Source organism: Mchenga conophoros, linkage group LG15 (assembly GCF_057382185.1).
Source record: "Mchenga conophoros isolate Kocher_MC1m ecotype Shallow Benthic linkage group LG15, M_conophoros_male_GT1.1, whole genome shotgun sequence".
NCBI lineage: Eukaryota > Metazoa > Chordata > Actinopteri > Cichliformes > Cichlidae > Mchenga > Mchenga conophoros.
The window spans coordinates 38805332-38821291 of NC_140540.1; the positions used below are offsets into that span (position 1 = coordinate 38805332).

At 42.2% G+C, this 15960-nt stretch overlaps 1 protein-coding gene across 4 annotated transcripts in view; it reads right to left on the reverse strand.

Moving 5' to 3' along the window:
- Positions 1–216: 216 nt before the first annotated feature.
- Positions 217–15960, reverse strand: part of opa1 (OPA1 mitochondrial dynamin like GTPase) — a 35400-nt gene continuing 19656 nt past the window's right edge. For all 4 annotated transcript variants that reach the window (XM_085247024.1, XM_085247022.1, XM_085247023.1 and 1 more), the window contains 2 exons: positions 1989–2062; positions 217–1901 (listed from right to left, as the gene is read on the reverse strand). In XM_085247024.1, coding sequence (XP_085103150.1) covers positions 1998–2062 — 65 coding nt within the window. In that variant the 3' untranslated portion in view covers positions 217–1901; positions 1989–1997. The remainder of the gene's footprint in view (positions 1902–1988; positions 2063–15960) is intronic.

Consider the following 15960-nt stretch of genomic DNA (forward strand, 5'->3'; position numbering starts at 1 on the left):
AATCATCTTGATGATGGTACCTTAAACAAATCAGAGGGTCACGATAGTATAATTAGTCATGTTTTGGATCCTGAATATAAAACTGTTATGTCAGTGTAGACTCACCTGAGTAGCATTGTTAGAGGCCACTAGCATGAACCAGCAGGCAAAACTGCAAAAAGCTTCCAGTGCTGCAAACATCGGTTTAACGCTGACACGTCATGAAACAACCAAACAAACGAAATAATGATTTCTTTATTTGTCAATTTTATTTTCAATTTGTACTTTTAAACACAATTTAATAAATAAAGCACAGCGGATGGGATACACCATGCAAACATTATTTTCTACAACATAAAACACGTTTTTGAACCAACTCAACAACTCTGTTACACAGTTCTGCGTTCAGGTGCTGTACATGATAGTAGCTCCACGACTGCCCATTAAGTTTTATATTTTATCTTTTCCCCATGTACAGATAGGAAGGAAGGAAGAGGAACTAACACGGTCTCACCACCCCCCCCCTTCAGGCAAATATAAACAGTTTTCCCAGCTTGGTACAATGAGCAGATGTCTACGTGGGTGATGGAGGTGCAAGATAAGAGGGGCTGAAGATAAGAACGAGGAAAGAGCAAAAAGACTGGAAACGAGTGGCTGATGGGAGAATCTGTGATTTGACCAAAGCATTTAAAATCTTCCCTTCCTCTTTTCTTCTTTGTGCGCGATCAAATGCTTAAGCTACAACAGCATAAAGAGGGGACAATCGTGCCTGTGCTGCATACACAAACATTACCGCGAAAGAACATGAAACCTGGTGTAGGTTGGAACCAAACCCACCCTGAGTGACTGGACACTGGACCGGGATGGACTAGACGAGGCCACAGAAATGTGCGATAACTGACAGATGATATCAGCTCTGATCTTTCAAAGGTTATGTAACCTGTTGTGTTTGTTTACTGAAAGCGCCTCAAGCAAACTGCAGAGGTCTTTTTAGTAAGGTGTTTACATTATGCTTAAGTATTCTAAATTAATTCTTAATTAATTTAGAATACTTGTTTTTGTATTGCACAAACCAAGAAACGCCACATAGACAGATCTGCATGGACTCAGACATTTGAGCTTGGAGCTAAATCAGGTAATTGTATGCAAATACTTAATTTTTGCTAATTAAACTTCAAAAGAACCAAATAATAAGAAATAAAATCAAAGTGTTGCATTGTATATTGTATATCATATCCTCTTAATCCTGCAAAGAAGTAGTATGCAGTATTAATTGACTATGTTCTGCAGGTTGCAGAAGGAACACCTAATTTAGGGGAACATATAGCCTGCATGGAGAATCCCCTCGCAGCACAGAGAGACAACGGTAAGTGCTTTAAGTTGGAAGTGCAACCAAACTAAACCAAGACTTGTTCTGTGCCTACCAGCCTACTAACTTGGCATGTTTTAGGAGCACCAGGTGAGACAAAAGGAGCCAATGGCAATAGGGTCTCTCTGTACACAGATCAGTGAATACACACCTGCATAATTACATATACACAAAGAAAACCAGGACATAACGTAAAGTGGAAAAGAAATAAGAAAGTTGGAGATAAACATGTACACAATTTACTCATTTATTGAAAACAAGCGGTCAGACGTCTGTCAGGACTCTGCAAGCTTCTTATTAGGTTTGGGCTCCTGTACAGAAGTCCCTCTGGTCACCCCAAGAAAAAGTTACAAGAAAATCGCAGAGAAAGCCTGAAAACTGTTCCTTCATCTTATCGCTCTGTGCAGGTCCGTCTCTCCATAGGTGTCCGCGGGGTGGAGGGGTGGGTATGATGTGTGTGGTGAGTGTTTGGGGCGAAGACAGTCATTTACAGATGAGTCGTCTTTGCTCAGTGCATTTCTCTGTTGTGATCCAAACTTTATTTTCAAGAGCTCTGATAACAACAAGAATATAAGACGGGCTGCGTTTAGTGAACAGGGCATCAGTTTGGTTAGGAGCTGACAGTTACAGAGACAAATACCTGGTTCATCTATTTCTCCTTGTGAAGAGCTTCTATGAAGGCTTCAAGTTTCTCCTGGATCTCACGAACTTTCTCTGCAGAGAAGCAAACGGTGGGTTTGTTAAGAGAACAGAATCGTCAGCAAACACAAAATTAGCTGGCAATAACTTCAGTAACTTTAAAATTGTTTGTCCTCCACTAATAAAAGAAACCACAGAGGTAAAGTTAATATATTACTGGGAACACGTCATACTTTTTAATCTCCGAGGACCTGGCGTCCACGTATGTGGACATTACACTTTGGGTTGTCTAGACCAAAATAATAAATTTTGCTCTACAAGGGCCTGATATCCACTTATGAGGATGTTATACTGCCACTGTTCTATTGAAATTTGAAGCAAATGTCCTCCTACGGGGATCTTATTTTTCTCAGAAACAAAAATGAGGTGAAAAGAAAAGAAAAGAAAAGAAAATCACATCATTCTTTGTTTTTACATTCATCAGGTCCCAATCAGCCCAAATAGCAAAGAGAAATTAAAAATGAATGCCATGAAAGAGTTCAGGTCTTAGGAGGTTAATAACACAGTAAAGTAACATGTTACTGTACGAAATTGAGTAATTAAAATGACCTCCTAAGACCCGAACTCTTCCACGGCATGCATTTTTAATTTCTCTTTGATATTTGGTCACATTGGGTCCCAATGAATGTAAAAACAAAGAATTACCAGAATTTTTTTTTTACATTATTTTTAAGAAAAATAAGAGCCACATATGAGGATATTAGTTTAAAATTTTAGAGCCTTGTAGAGCAAAATTCTGTATTTTGGTCAAAATAACCCAAAATGTGATGTCCACATATGGCCTGGTCCTAGGAGGTTAAAGTTACAATTATGTTGTTACTTGCGTCGAGTAGTTCTTCAGTTATCAGCATGTCAGGCAGACAGAAAGCAAATAAATAGAATGTAAAAAACAACATGAGCTGATTTCAGTTCATGACGATGTTATAATATTTATTTATTGTGATTACTGACAGATTTATTACTGCTAACACAAACTCAGCTCTTTGCAACCATCTGCACAGACAGCATGCTAACACAGAGTGACCCAAGAACCCAGAGTGATGCTGAAGCTGACTGTATGCTGACACCAGCCCAGCAGCCAGAGCCTGAACTTAACATAACAAAGGCAGTGATGACCAATCTGGACTTTAAGCCTCCGTTTCTACCTGTTCATGTTTCTAAGGTAGAATCACTGTGAAGATTGCTTTGAAGTCTCTCTGTGAATGTGTTCATCTTTGCGTTGTGTTACTGGCTTTGTGTTCATACTTAAATACTAAGAGAAAGTACGTACGTGTCCTCGTTAGGATGGGGATTTGTGTTGGCGTGTGGAGATGTGACCTGAGATTTATACAGTGAACTGGTAATTATGCCACTTTGGCTTTCAGATCATCGTACATGTGAGGAACATAACAGTAATTAATGAGTTGTGTGACGAGTAATTAAATAACGTACTGCATTACTGTTAAAAAAAAGTAGCAGCTAATGAATTCAGCTTTTGTTGAGTAATACAAGTTATCTGATTTGTCTTTCTCTGTTACATATACAAAAACTATAACTATGTGGACAAATACTGAGCTTTTATTTGCTTGCAGAACTTTACTGTGATTTCCTGTGCATCAGCCAATTTTCTTTAAAAACTGAGAATTTGATTTCTGCAGCTTTTGCAGTTAAGAAAACACTAAAATGTCAGTAAACAGAACCAGGATGAGGTGGAGGTTTAATAAATCTGCTCTCATTCCTGTGATATACCTCTACAGTTAGACACTTCAACACATTCTCCACCAATACACCAGATGGTCCCCTCTGACAGTGACAGCAAAACCTCAAGGCAGGCCTCCTTCGCACATCATGATGACGGCTTGCGTACCCATTCCCGGTTAGCACGGACCACATCAAAGCTCTCGCTCCCCCTCCCCTTTTTAAAAAAAAAATTACTATGTACCTTCAGGGCAGACACGAAGAGAGACACCGTAACAACAACATTTCACATCAATGGGGGTCTACTGAAGAAATAGTCACTCACTTCTTTTCGTGATTAAACTCCTATTGTCCTGAGACTGCGTAAGACGAGCAATCCTTCCACCCAACGTGTACTGTCACACGAGATGAGCGAGCCGTCTAAAGCGGACTTAATCGCTGATTAAACAGTGGTGGAAGGAAGTCTGCGGGCCAGCGCGGGAGAAAAGGAAGCCGTGGCTTGCGATGCCAGCTGTACCTCCAGGCCCGGCTGGCTGGCTGCGCAGCTTCTCTGCCACCCTTGTTAATCTGTCTGGATCTCCCCCAAGCACAAACTCAAACATGAGCTCTGAAAAACAAACTAGCAGTGCACTATATTGATCAGTCAGAGGCAAAGAGATCCAGAGACGAACCATTGTCGATTGTTTTCCTACGAGGCAGGCCGCAGAAAACACGGCTTTTAAAAGACTTTTAAAGAAGATAAATCACTGAGGCTTGGACCCCGGAGCAACAGTGACCAAAGTGTCCATTTCACATCAGTACAAAAGTGATAACTGCGTGCGTGCTTTGCAGTGAAACTAAATATCACACTCAGGCGCTTGTTTGCAGCCCCCCCTTTGAAGGGAGCATGGCTGCTTAGGTATCCTTTCCTTGATTGATGGGAAGAGAAACAGTTGTTGGGAGAGATGAAGGCACGCCCACACTTATGTCCTACAAAACTGAAAACTGGCAAAGCTGAGAAGTCCTGGATTACAAAAATAACCTAAAAAAAAAAAAAAAAAAAACAAAAAAACACAGACACACACACACACAGGTAGGCAGAACTGAGAAAAACTGACTGACAGCCAGAAAAGCTTGGCTGTGAGACGCACACACCACCCAAATGTCTTGAAAACCAGCAAGCGCTGCACAGTCATGTCACCTCCACCTTTTTTCACCTTCCCACACATTTACCGCTGGCAGGTGGCAGGGAAAAAAAACGAAGGAAAAAAATCCCCGGCCTTTGATACTCCGTTAACACACTCGGGCAAAATGGCAGGGCGTTAGGGGGAGATTACAACACCTAATGGAGGCATTAAAGGGGGCCTGTCGAGGTGCACGCTGACAAGTCGCTGCAGCAGGTGTGGGGCTGAATGAAACCTAAACCTCTGGTATGCCATTCGAACACGCAGCGCACAACAAGGCACGGCTCAAAGGCTGCTCGCAGAGTTTGGCTTCACAGGCTGTGTGTCCTGACCACAGGACAACATAACTCAATCCGACCCAATAAGAACGGGATTAGCAACATCTGTCCGACGTGAAGAAAGAGATGGGAGTTATGGGGTGAAGGGGGAGGTGAGGGGGTTTTGGCTGGTGTCAGGAAAGGAGGATACTGGCTGTCAGATCATCAAAAACTTGGGAAATCCCCTGGCTCAAGCTTCAAAGCTTTGCAGTGGGTTTAGATGTGGCTGATGATAAGGTGCTCTATAGAGCTTCAGCATTTCAAATATAGACTGCTTAGCACAGGTCAAACATTAAGGATCCTTTCCAGCTACCAGCTCTGCTAGCTCACTGGAGGCAGCAGTGGTCTAGAGGTGAGATTAGGGGGTTTGCGATAAAGAAAAGACACTAGTCTAATTTCCCGAACCGCCTGAGAAAGCTTACACTGGGAGGGTGAAATCCACTCTTCTATAACACCTGCTGCTGAGGCAACTGAAAACCCATCACTCATCCAGTGGACCACAGTATTATCTAACTCCTATCAAGTTAAGTAGATGTCATTACTATTCAGGTGTATTTAGAGAATAATAGTGGTAGAGAGCTGCTGAATGCAACTCTTTTTCGCTGCCTTGGGGGCGAAACGGTAATTTGCCGGTCACCATTATATTTTGGAAATATTCGACAATGGCTTGTTACTGCATTACAAATGCTATTCAAACTTTATTTTAAGACTCTGACATCTGGGCCTGTAGGGAAGCTGTCAGAGCTGGTTTGGTTGATTATGTTGTGAAAGGGTTACAGGCTTCACGCCGACAGTTTGTTTACTCTGTTACAAATTCATTGACGGGTTTGTAAACTTAAAGCTTTTACCTGTGATTCTGCTTAATGTTTACGCAGAGACAATGTTCAGCCCGCTTACTGGTCAGGACGGGAGCAACAAAAGTAAACACAGGAAGCAGGTGCTGTGTTCTGGACTATTGGACAGCATGAAGAATTTACATTTACAGCTAGTTGCTAGCCCATAGAGATCTTTAGCTTGCCTCATCCCAGAACAAGAAGCTGTTTTTAGCTCATACTTACAATGTACACCTGGTAGTTGTTCAGATCGAGGTCGGAGCACGTTCACACCATAAACGAACCGCTCCGGAGACCCTCCGAAGGGTCTCAGTGCGGCTGTTCTGGTTAGCACCCGAGTGTGATTACGGTCTTCACCTCTACGCAAATGAACTGCACCGAAGAGGAAAACAAACCAGTTCGATTTAAGCAGACTAAACACCACAGACGTGAAAACACCTGACACATGGAATAGCAGGAAAGCACTCTGATAAAACAGGCTGGTTGCTTGTAAAGTTAGATCCGTGTAAAAAAACCAAAAGCATACATGAAGTGTAATGGCTTCAGGTAGACTGTAGCGGAGTTTGCAGTAAAGCAAAACGTTGATTTATGAAGTAACTTGCTGTAATTCATCAGTTCCACTTGCAGCCATGCTCAATTAGCTGTACATCAAATAGCCATATATATTTTATTTAGACTAGATGTAGATCAAAGGAGCAAAGCCCATTTACCATTCTCTTAAAGCAGGATGCTTAACGACTTTAAAATGAGCAGCTTTCAGGAGCCCAGGAGGACACGGGTGGATGTGAATGGCATCTTTCAGAACAGCCAATATTTTCTGTGGATAGAAACTGTGAGGAACAGATATTTATTCCCTCCTTTACCATCTGTTTGCTACCAAAGGACCGGATAAAAAAAAAAAGGCCACAACAAGGCTTTCTTTTCACCGTCCTGTGGAAACGCAACAAAAAAAGTGGACAGAGTCACCATTGCCTGTTCCACACTGAGCAGTGGGAGTAGCGATCTAAAACTCAATTTAAGCGCCTGTTTACCTAAGAGATGAGCCTCAAAACACATTCATTCAACCGCTCACCCCTTTATCTGGTCATGAATATTCCCATAATCCTCTGGCCTCTATCCCAGAGGCCCCTTCTTTAAGATGCTTGGTGGTGTGTGGGTTACCAAGTGTGGAGGGACTGGCAGACTAAAAGAAAGACAGGGGAGCCTTTTCCGTAAATCCTCTTTTTCAAGGCCTTCCCTCGGCTGATCTCCACATGAAATGATATCTCATTCACTCTCACTCTGTAGAAACCCCTAAGCCTGCCATGGCTGAACTGCTGGCAGAAGGACTGATCCCAAAAGTCTTTAATTGACCTGTAATTAGACTGTGTGGCCCTGCTGGACAAGTAGCCACCACAGAGGAGAGAGAAAAAGACCTGGGGGAACTGCAACTTACTGTGAAGAAGGAGGGGAAAAAACCTAATCCCCTTCCTCTGGGATGTGGTCACTCTTCTTCATTCAATGTGAAAGGGAGGGAGCAGTGAAGAAAAGATGGCTGTCGTGAAAAAAGTGGCGACAGAAAGATTTCGCTGGATGAGTTTGGCGCCAAGGTTCAGGCTTCTTTCGCATGCCGCTCTGACAGGAGAGCAACAGTTTGCAGAACGGCCACTGGAGAGAGTGGCGTGGGGGCTTGGTTCCTGTCCCAGCCTGTCATCATTCACGAAGAAACTTTTTATAGCTCATGACTGCCAAGGTCATAGTGTAGGTGGGGACAGCGAATATTTAACTCTCTGGCCTTTCCTTCTCCGAAAGCTGATCTCTTAATGTAACAAACAGAAAAGCCATTTTCCTCAGCATGCTATTGCTTGATTTGTCACTAAATCTGGATAGTCACGCTATAACAGAAACTGGTCCATGGGAGACCCCGGGAGTGCCGGTATGTCAACAGCCCTAACGCCATGTCAGTGACAGAGCAATGAATCAGCCCTCGCACTTGAGTCTCTTATCTAGAAAACAGATGCCTGTGAGAACGCAGTTTAACCTGGGGAAAGACACAGAGTGGTCTGAACAGGTCAAAACGTGGGGTCAGCCAAAGGGCAGTCTAAATAAAAACAGCAAAATGCTTTGAAAAGAGCCAGGTGATGACTGCTGGTCAGACTTTTAGTGCAAAAGATTGTAAAACTGGGGACAAATTTGGAATAAATTTGCATTTTCGATGGCTTTAACTCTACGGTACATAACAGACATATTAAAAATATATCAGGAAATTCTATAAAACAAGTCTGAGACAGTAAATCTGCTCATGACTCATGGTGTAAATCACAGCTCGTCAGGAGTAGACGTTTTCCGAGACTCACCTCGTGCAGTCAAATGGAGGCCAGTTGTGAGGCTAAGTGGCAATCAATCACGAGGATCCACATGAGCCCGGGGATGTGAAGCAGAGTCTGGCTAAACTGATATCTTGTCATGATTCCTCAAAGAAACTCCCCTGCACTGAATCAGCCACAGGTGTGCGGCTAAGGTTAACTGCCAATGAACTCTGCATTAAGCACATGCAAGTAAGACGGGGCCAGCGTTCCTCATCCCTTTTCCACCCTCAGGTAAATACATGCTTCCAGCTGCTCTGGACTCCACACACCTTATATCGATATAACACCGGAAAGACAGAAAACGCCTAAAATACCTTTGAGCCACAAAAACTTGGTAACTTAGTGAACTGCAGGTGTTTTACCTGCAAAGATGGAGAAAGTAGCACCGTTTCCTCTTTTAGTTTACAAGTATTCTTGTAAAATACGCTGCTCGAGAATCCCTTTTATTTATAAAAAACACTTATGCAAACCAGCCGGCATAATAGATTTTTTGGAAACCTAATGATTTCATATTTGCGCCTGTTTAGTTGGACCATTTCCTTGCAAGCTCTCCAATCAATCCTACATTACTTTTATAATAGTATAATGGAAACAAAATGCATCATATTGGCAACAAATCTCTCGCATTTGCACCACATTTTTATTTTGCTATACTGCAACACAGAATCCACAACAATAAAAATCCATTATAAAAAACAAAAACAGAAAACTACACCATGTGCTGTTTTAAACTGCCTACAAGAGAGAGCGTATGGTTTTCCTATTACCTCATTTTAAACAGCACCTGATGTCAGAGCTTGGTGTGTGCATGTGTGTGAGTGACACGGCGATCAGTGGGAATGGCTCCCCGGTGGCCAAACTGTGCTGGGAACATGTGAACAGAAGCCTTGCTTTTCCCTCCCATCACCACACATCTTTCTCTTTCCTATTTTCCCACACTTAACTCTCTCTTTCCCTGAGGGGAATGAGAGATGGCTTCACAATCTCCTTCATTTTTCCCCCTTTTTTTGTTTGCATCACCACTTCCATCATCACCTCTTGCCTGGTTGTCATCTAAAGCATGCAGCTTTTTTTCCTGCTTCTGTAGTCCATTTGATTTATTCACAGATCTTCTATCTAGGGAGGATATTTCCAAGCAGACAAACGGGTGTTACGACGCTGTGGTCTGAATAATGCAGTCCAAAGATTAACAACAAACTGAATAACACTGAAGCTGTTTCAATGAATGAAACTCAATTTTTTAATCTTGTACTGCTTGCGTTTCTTCCTCTTTTTCTAAATTAAACGGTGATGCAAAGGTAATTAAGTCCTCTGTCTAACCCTGTTTAAACAAATGCTCATGACTAATGATCAGCAATAACAACAGCTTGTCAATCATATGATGGGCATGCCTGTGTGTGCACAAGTGTGTGTGTGCAAAACAAAGATTCCTGGTGCTTGACATGGGAGGATGGATAGATGGATGGATGGATGCGCCAGAGTGCAGGAAGGAAGCGAGAAGTCAGCGAGGAATAAAGGGGAAGAGACAGATGATGGGAAAGTGGAAAGAGAAACAGGTCTTGACTTTGGTAAACGGTGGCAGCTGGCTGGTGGGAGAGCTTTGATAACAAGAAAAGAAAGAGCACAATGAAAGAGAAACCAGTAATACACAGCAGTTGGAAAAAACTGTTGATGGTATTATAGCTGGAAGTAACAGAAAGGAGACTTGAAGAAACAGTTAAGCCGAGCAAAGGTAACGAGGGAGTAACTGAAGAAGCAATCCACTTTATTGTGGTAGGAAGTTCAAGCTAGACAGTTTCAAAAATTACCTTGAAAAACAAGACAAGACGCGTTGAAAATCAGCTGGCATTTATGTAAAGATAGCTAGTCTTATTAACCACTCAAAACGCAATTGTGAACCACTATTCAGTCACACACACACACACACACACACACACACACACACACACACACACACACACGGAGCTATTTGGAGTTCAGGAGGAGGAGAGGGGGAGCTGGGAATCAAACCAACAACCTTTTGATTGCTAGGCATCCTGAACAACGGCTGCTCTCCGTATGACAACAGCAACAATCAGCGAATATTACGGGGAAATAAAACTCCCTCTAATAAAGCAGATATTATGGAAAAACATCTTAGTCTCTCTTCACTTGTACTTTACTGAACAAGTGAACAAAGAGAGCTGTCAAAATGTGGAAAAACCAAAAAGGATTTACAGATATCTGATTGTGCCTCACAACAGAAAAGCAGTAAGTCCCACAACATTTACCAAACAACATGAAATGAAATACACAAAGTACTGCTTCATATTTGCCAGTGTTATGACAACTTCTAGATCTACTGTTTGTGTACTTGATGCTCCCAAGGAGAAAATGAATCATCTGGCAGTGACTCTGCAGTCTGAGGTTTCCTTCTTTGTGGGGGGAAGAAAAAAAAAAACCTACTTGTAACACTAATAAGACTCCCGGTTTACAAAACCACACTTCTGACTAGTGTAGATGCATTCAGAGGCAGTTAGAGTTAAGGCAGGATACCACAAACAGCTACACACGTCTGATTGGTGATCAGATATATACAAAACACAAACGTAGTACACACAGTAGGTGGGAGGTGACAAGAAGCTTTATACTATGTAGTTGCCAGTGGACCAAAAAAAAAAAGCTTTGTTAATAAGTGAGGACTAACATTTAAGAAAAAAATAGGAGTGCAGAAAAGTCTGTCTGCAAAATCACTGGTCACTGTAGAGCATGGGTGTCAAACATAAAGCCCTGATACCGAACTTCGTCTGACAAAGATGAATCCAGCCAATGGGAAGCTTCAGAAAAAGGTGAAAGAGGGGCATACAGTTTGGACTTTTCACAAGTTTTACAGCTTTTCCTACTGATGACCTCCCCCAAGGCCATTCATACTGGACCAAAGTATTTAAGTAATAGAGTGAAGTAATTTATTTTTTATATATTAAGATATCTCAGGAATTAAATGTGTCGTTTAACTTATTCACACTGTCAGAAGAGGGAGTCAGATCTGGGTTGTGGAGGCAGCAGTTTAAACTCAAACATTCCTCATCCCAGCCAGCTGAGGGACATAATCTCTTCAGCCTTTCCTGGGAATGCCAGAGGGGAGAGTCCCAGTTGGACATGTTCAAACCCCTCACCACACACATTCTGACAGTTCCTAGACAGACGTCTGAACCACTGCAGCAGGGTCCTTCTGATTTGCTGGAGTAACAGCTCTGAGTTCCTCTCTCTGAGCCCAGGCACCGTTTCTGCTGCTTGTATCTGTAATATTGTCTTGGTCGGCCGTAAAAAAACAAAAAAACAAAAAACAATATAGTGGCAGTTCTGTCTTCACAACAGCAGATCAGTACAGAGGCCACATCACTGCAAACACTACACAGAACTGCCTGTAAATCTCAGGTTCCACTGTACCCTTGCTTCTGAACAAGACCCTGAAACAGTTGAATTTGTCCACTTGGGGCAGCAACTCATATTTAAACCTGAAGTGGGCACTCACCCTTTTTCGGTTGAGAGCCATGGTACACGCTGCAAGAGTGTGAGCTTGTGGTTGCCATTCAATGAAGCCACCAGGCCCACATCCTCAGCAAAAAAGACAACCCGAGATCCTGAAATCTGGAAGGTGCTGGGTTTCATGAATATAGTCAGTGACAAAGGGCAGCCCTAGAGGATTCAAACACCCGCTGGGAAAGAGTGTGGAAATGCTGTGTTCTGAATGCAGTTGTACAGAGATTAAAAATTATTCATGGAAATTGGCAGCTGTGTTTATTGTAAATGTTCTCATTCTGAATAAAAAGACACCTCTGACCGTGTGCCATTGTAGTTTGACATAAAAACATAGTTGAGGAAAAAGCTAGTTAAGCATCTTTAATGATTGTTTGTGTGCAGATCTGGAAATATGTCTAATTCTAAACAAGCTTCAACAGCAGCAGCATTAATTCCTAATGAATTATGACCTTAAAGTCATAAAGAAAAGCAACAGAAGCACCGCAAAGCTTTGTACAAGCAACAGCAGCAACAGCATGCCACCACCCTCTGCTCCCCTCTCTTCTGAATGAGGGAACATGTGCACACAACACCTTAAGATGATACGTCATCCCTTACAGCAGGGGAGAACAGAGGAGCACTTCTCAATGAGCCTTCCCTAATCACTCTGGAGGAAGCTGCTCAAAAGAGGACGAGGGGGAGGAGATGAAAGGAAACGAAGTGAGCGTGAGGCTGAGAGGGCATTCCGCTGAGCAAGCCCAGACAACCACAGCCTCATTGTGTTCGGCTTCCACGCGAGAAAAAGGAGAAAGTGACTGCATGTGCAAACACGCAAACACTTCACACATTAGCACTGTTTTCAGAGCACCTTCTGTTGACACCTTTCATTCCACGACCCTCAGCTAACCCTCGTGTCACAAAAGCTCAAATCCATAATTTTCCACACGCTCTTGCATTTATCAGAGCCAATGAGCCTGCTGCTGAGGAGATGAACTTAATGTAAAAGGTTATTCGGTCCCAGGTGTTCATCTGAATCGACCCCTCCCAAAATGTGTCAGCAACCAAAGTGTGAGACTGATTGATTTTGTTGTCCAAGCAGCGTGAAATGCCTAACTTCCCGTGTAGTGACAATCATGAGCTGTCAACATGGATTCAAACTTTAAAAAAGGAAAGAAAGACTAAATGTGTTTTATCATTTCTCCTCAAAACAGTCAAACACATTTGTGGTGAACACTGTAATCGATTATTCAGAAGTTTTACGTTTAAAGCAGAGATGCTCAGTCTTGTACAAAGGAATAACAGACAATAAGTTCACAAAAAAGATATCAAAGAGTGATCAAATACATTTAGAAAAATCAAAAAATCCCAAATAACAGATCCCAGAGTAGTCATGCATCGCTAGCAAAGCTGAGCAATACATTTTTTTGTGCTTAAAAACGCCACTGCAGCATGTTCATAGATAGAGTCTAGTCAGTGTTCTGTTAATGGCTTATTTAATGAGTCACAAATACACAACAGTGGCAGTACAGACTTACTGCAGTTTCATTACTGTTTACGTTCAAGTTCTGCCATGATGGCTAACACTGGATTGGTGGGTCTACTGTGACTTTTTGAGTTGGAAATTGAGTTGAGGGGGGCGTTGCAGATGAAAATACCACCTGGGAACTTGGAAATTCAACCGTAATGACCAAATCTGAAATATATTATTACAAACAACCATGACCAGGTTTTAAACTCGCCAACTAACCTATTAAAAATAAATAAATAGGGATGTAATACTGTATGTTGAAAAAACCCATCCATTTGTGGAGAAATATGAGTTTTTAATCTTGGGACTGAAAATATTTTGGGGAAAGTAGAAAGGAGGTGCAAATGTGCATTTCTATTTATATATTCAGGGACCAGTGCACTGTGTGCACGTTCTTCAACAATCTGACAAGGTAGATAAAAAGCCACCAATGTGGGAGTGACTGCTGGAATCTGCTCCTTCCTGTTCCAAAACAGCCAAACTGGCTCTAGGAAGAAATAAAAAACTGTTCCACCTTCCATTTACACACCGGATTTCGATTTGTGGACACTGCAAGCAAAGCAGTATCTATTATTGTATGATCTACTCTGCAACATAAAGCGCCTTGAGGTGACCGTTGTTGTGATTTGGCGCTATATAAATAAAATTGAATTGAATTGAACTGCAGATGTGTGGTGAAATAACGAGTCTGCATTTATACTAATAATAGTATCAGATGATTTTTTTTAAGTATAAAAACGCATGAATACACATGAAGACACATGAATACACTAAACTCAATGTTAACATAAACATTAAACACCAACTCCTTGAACAGATCTGTGTGTTACAACTGACAAATATCTCACACAAAACAAAGTGCTGACATAGAAAAATGGTGCAAACTCACGACATTAAATACGACATTCACGGCTTGATAAAATAAAAGCAATCCTTGAAACAATGTGGTACAGTGCGCTGTCTATAATCAGCCACCACAGTAGCTCTAACAAGCACAGACACATGCAAACACACTCAAACACATACACACTGCACTACGTTTCTATGAGGGTCAATGAAGCAGCCAAGCGACAGCCCAGTGGTCTCCTAAGAGGGCTCTGCCTGCACATTAGGCCTGGGCTTTGCTCCAGAGACGGCACTGTGCCATACAGCTGGTCCGGCACACGCTGACAAACACACACACACCCCCGCTTTGCAGCGTACTATTAATTAACAGAGTTTTCATGCTCTCCCTCACGCACACACCTGACCTGTATTTGTAACCTGAGTGATCGTAGGTCTGTCTGCGAGTAGGGGCAAATACGAGTTTAACAGCAGTCCACCCCTGGAAGCGCATTTCTGCTTTTAAGTGTGTTTATCTTTTCTAATGTCTCCCATCTCTCCCACTTTCTCTCCTCTCTAACCGGAGAGGCTATAAAGGTGAAGGTGAGCCCTCCTCTGAGATTTGCCCATTGTGTTTTTCTTTCCCTCTGCCAAGGGAGAAAAGTGATAGACAGGATCAGGTGGATAGATTTTAACAGAGGCAGTGAAATAGGGTCAGAATGACCCAGGGAGTTGGAGCCAGTTAAAAAAAAAAAAAATAGCTGGATCAAGTAGCCTATGGTATCAGCTGGCTGACCTGTGGGGTCAGGCCATAGTTTGGGCCTGAGGCAATCTGACCTGTTGTTTCTAAAAAGTCTGGAGAATGAAGGAGAAACGATATTGCAAAGAAAAGATGATTTCATGATTGATGGAACTACATTGAATAAGGCTGTTTCACACAGATGCAGACAAAAAAAACAAACAAAAATCTTCTCCTGTCGAGAACTGCATGTTTCGGAAGGAACCATGTGTGATTCCTATCATGTGTTCTTAAATGTAGTAACCACCTGATGTTGCTAAAGACAGATTTAGGGTCTCCTAACAGCGGAAATGTCCTTAAAAGTACAAAGTAATCACTACCTGATACTTCTAATTAAGAATGCTTAAGTTGGGTTTTATTAATTATGCTTTGCCATGTCCAGTTACTATATTTGCACGAGTGAAAAGCTTCTGCAAAGGAAACCTTTATGATGAGCCTTTCAGTTAAAAAAGGAACTAAAAAAAAAAAAAAAGAAGAAATCTTTGCCCAGAGGAAATTGAGGCATGTCACCAACTCAGCCCATAAGCCACGTGGTTCAGTCTAGACTCAAGGACCCACATACCCACACACTTAGGTCTAGGCTGTGTTACACCGAATGCCCTGCGCAAAGTGTCCGACAGCTAATGACCCAGATCCTCCACTCACCCACTAACTCAACCTGACAGACTGACAAAGCTCAAACTCTGGAACATACATTTTATTAGCAGGAGGAAAAGAAAAAATTTGACATCACTGTAAAATTAGGGCTGCAAAAGGGCGGCGTGCTGTGAGGTACATTTCCAGCAGACTGCAATGTTAGGCTGGAATGCTAGTTATGAGTTACAACAAAATAAGTGGTGTTATATTTCAGTCGGCAGTAGAGATAGGAGTGAAGGGAGTGAGATATGAGGAGTAAAATGCAATAAAGAAAACTGCATCTCATGGT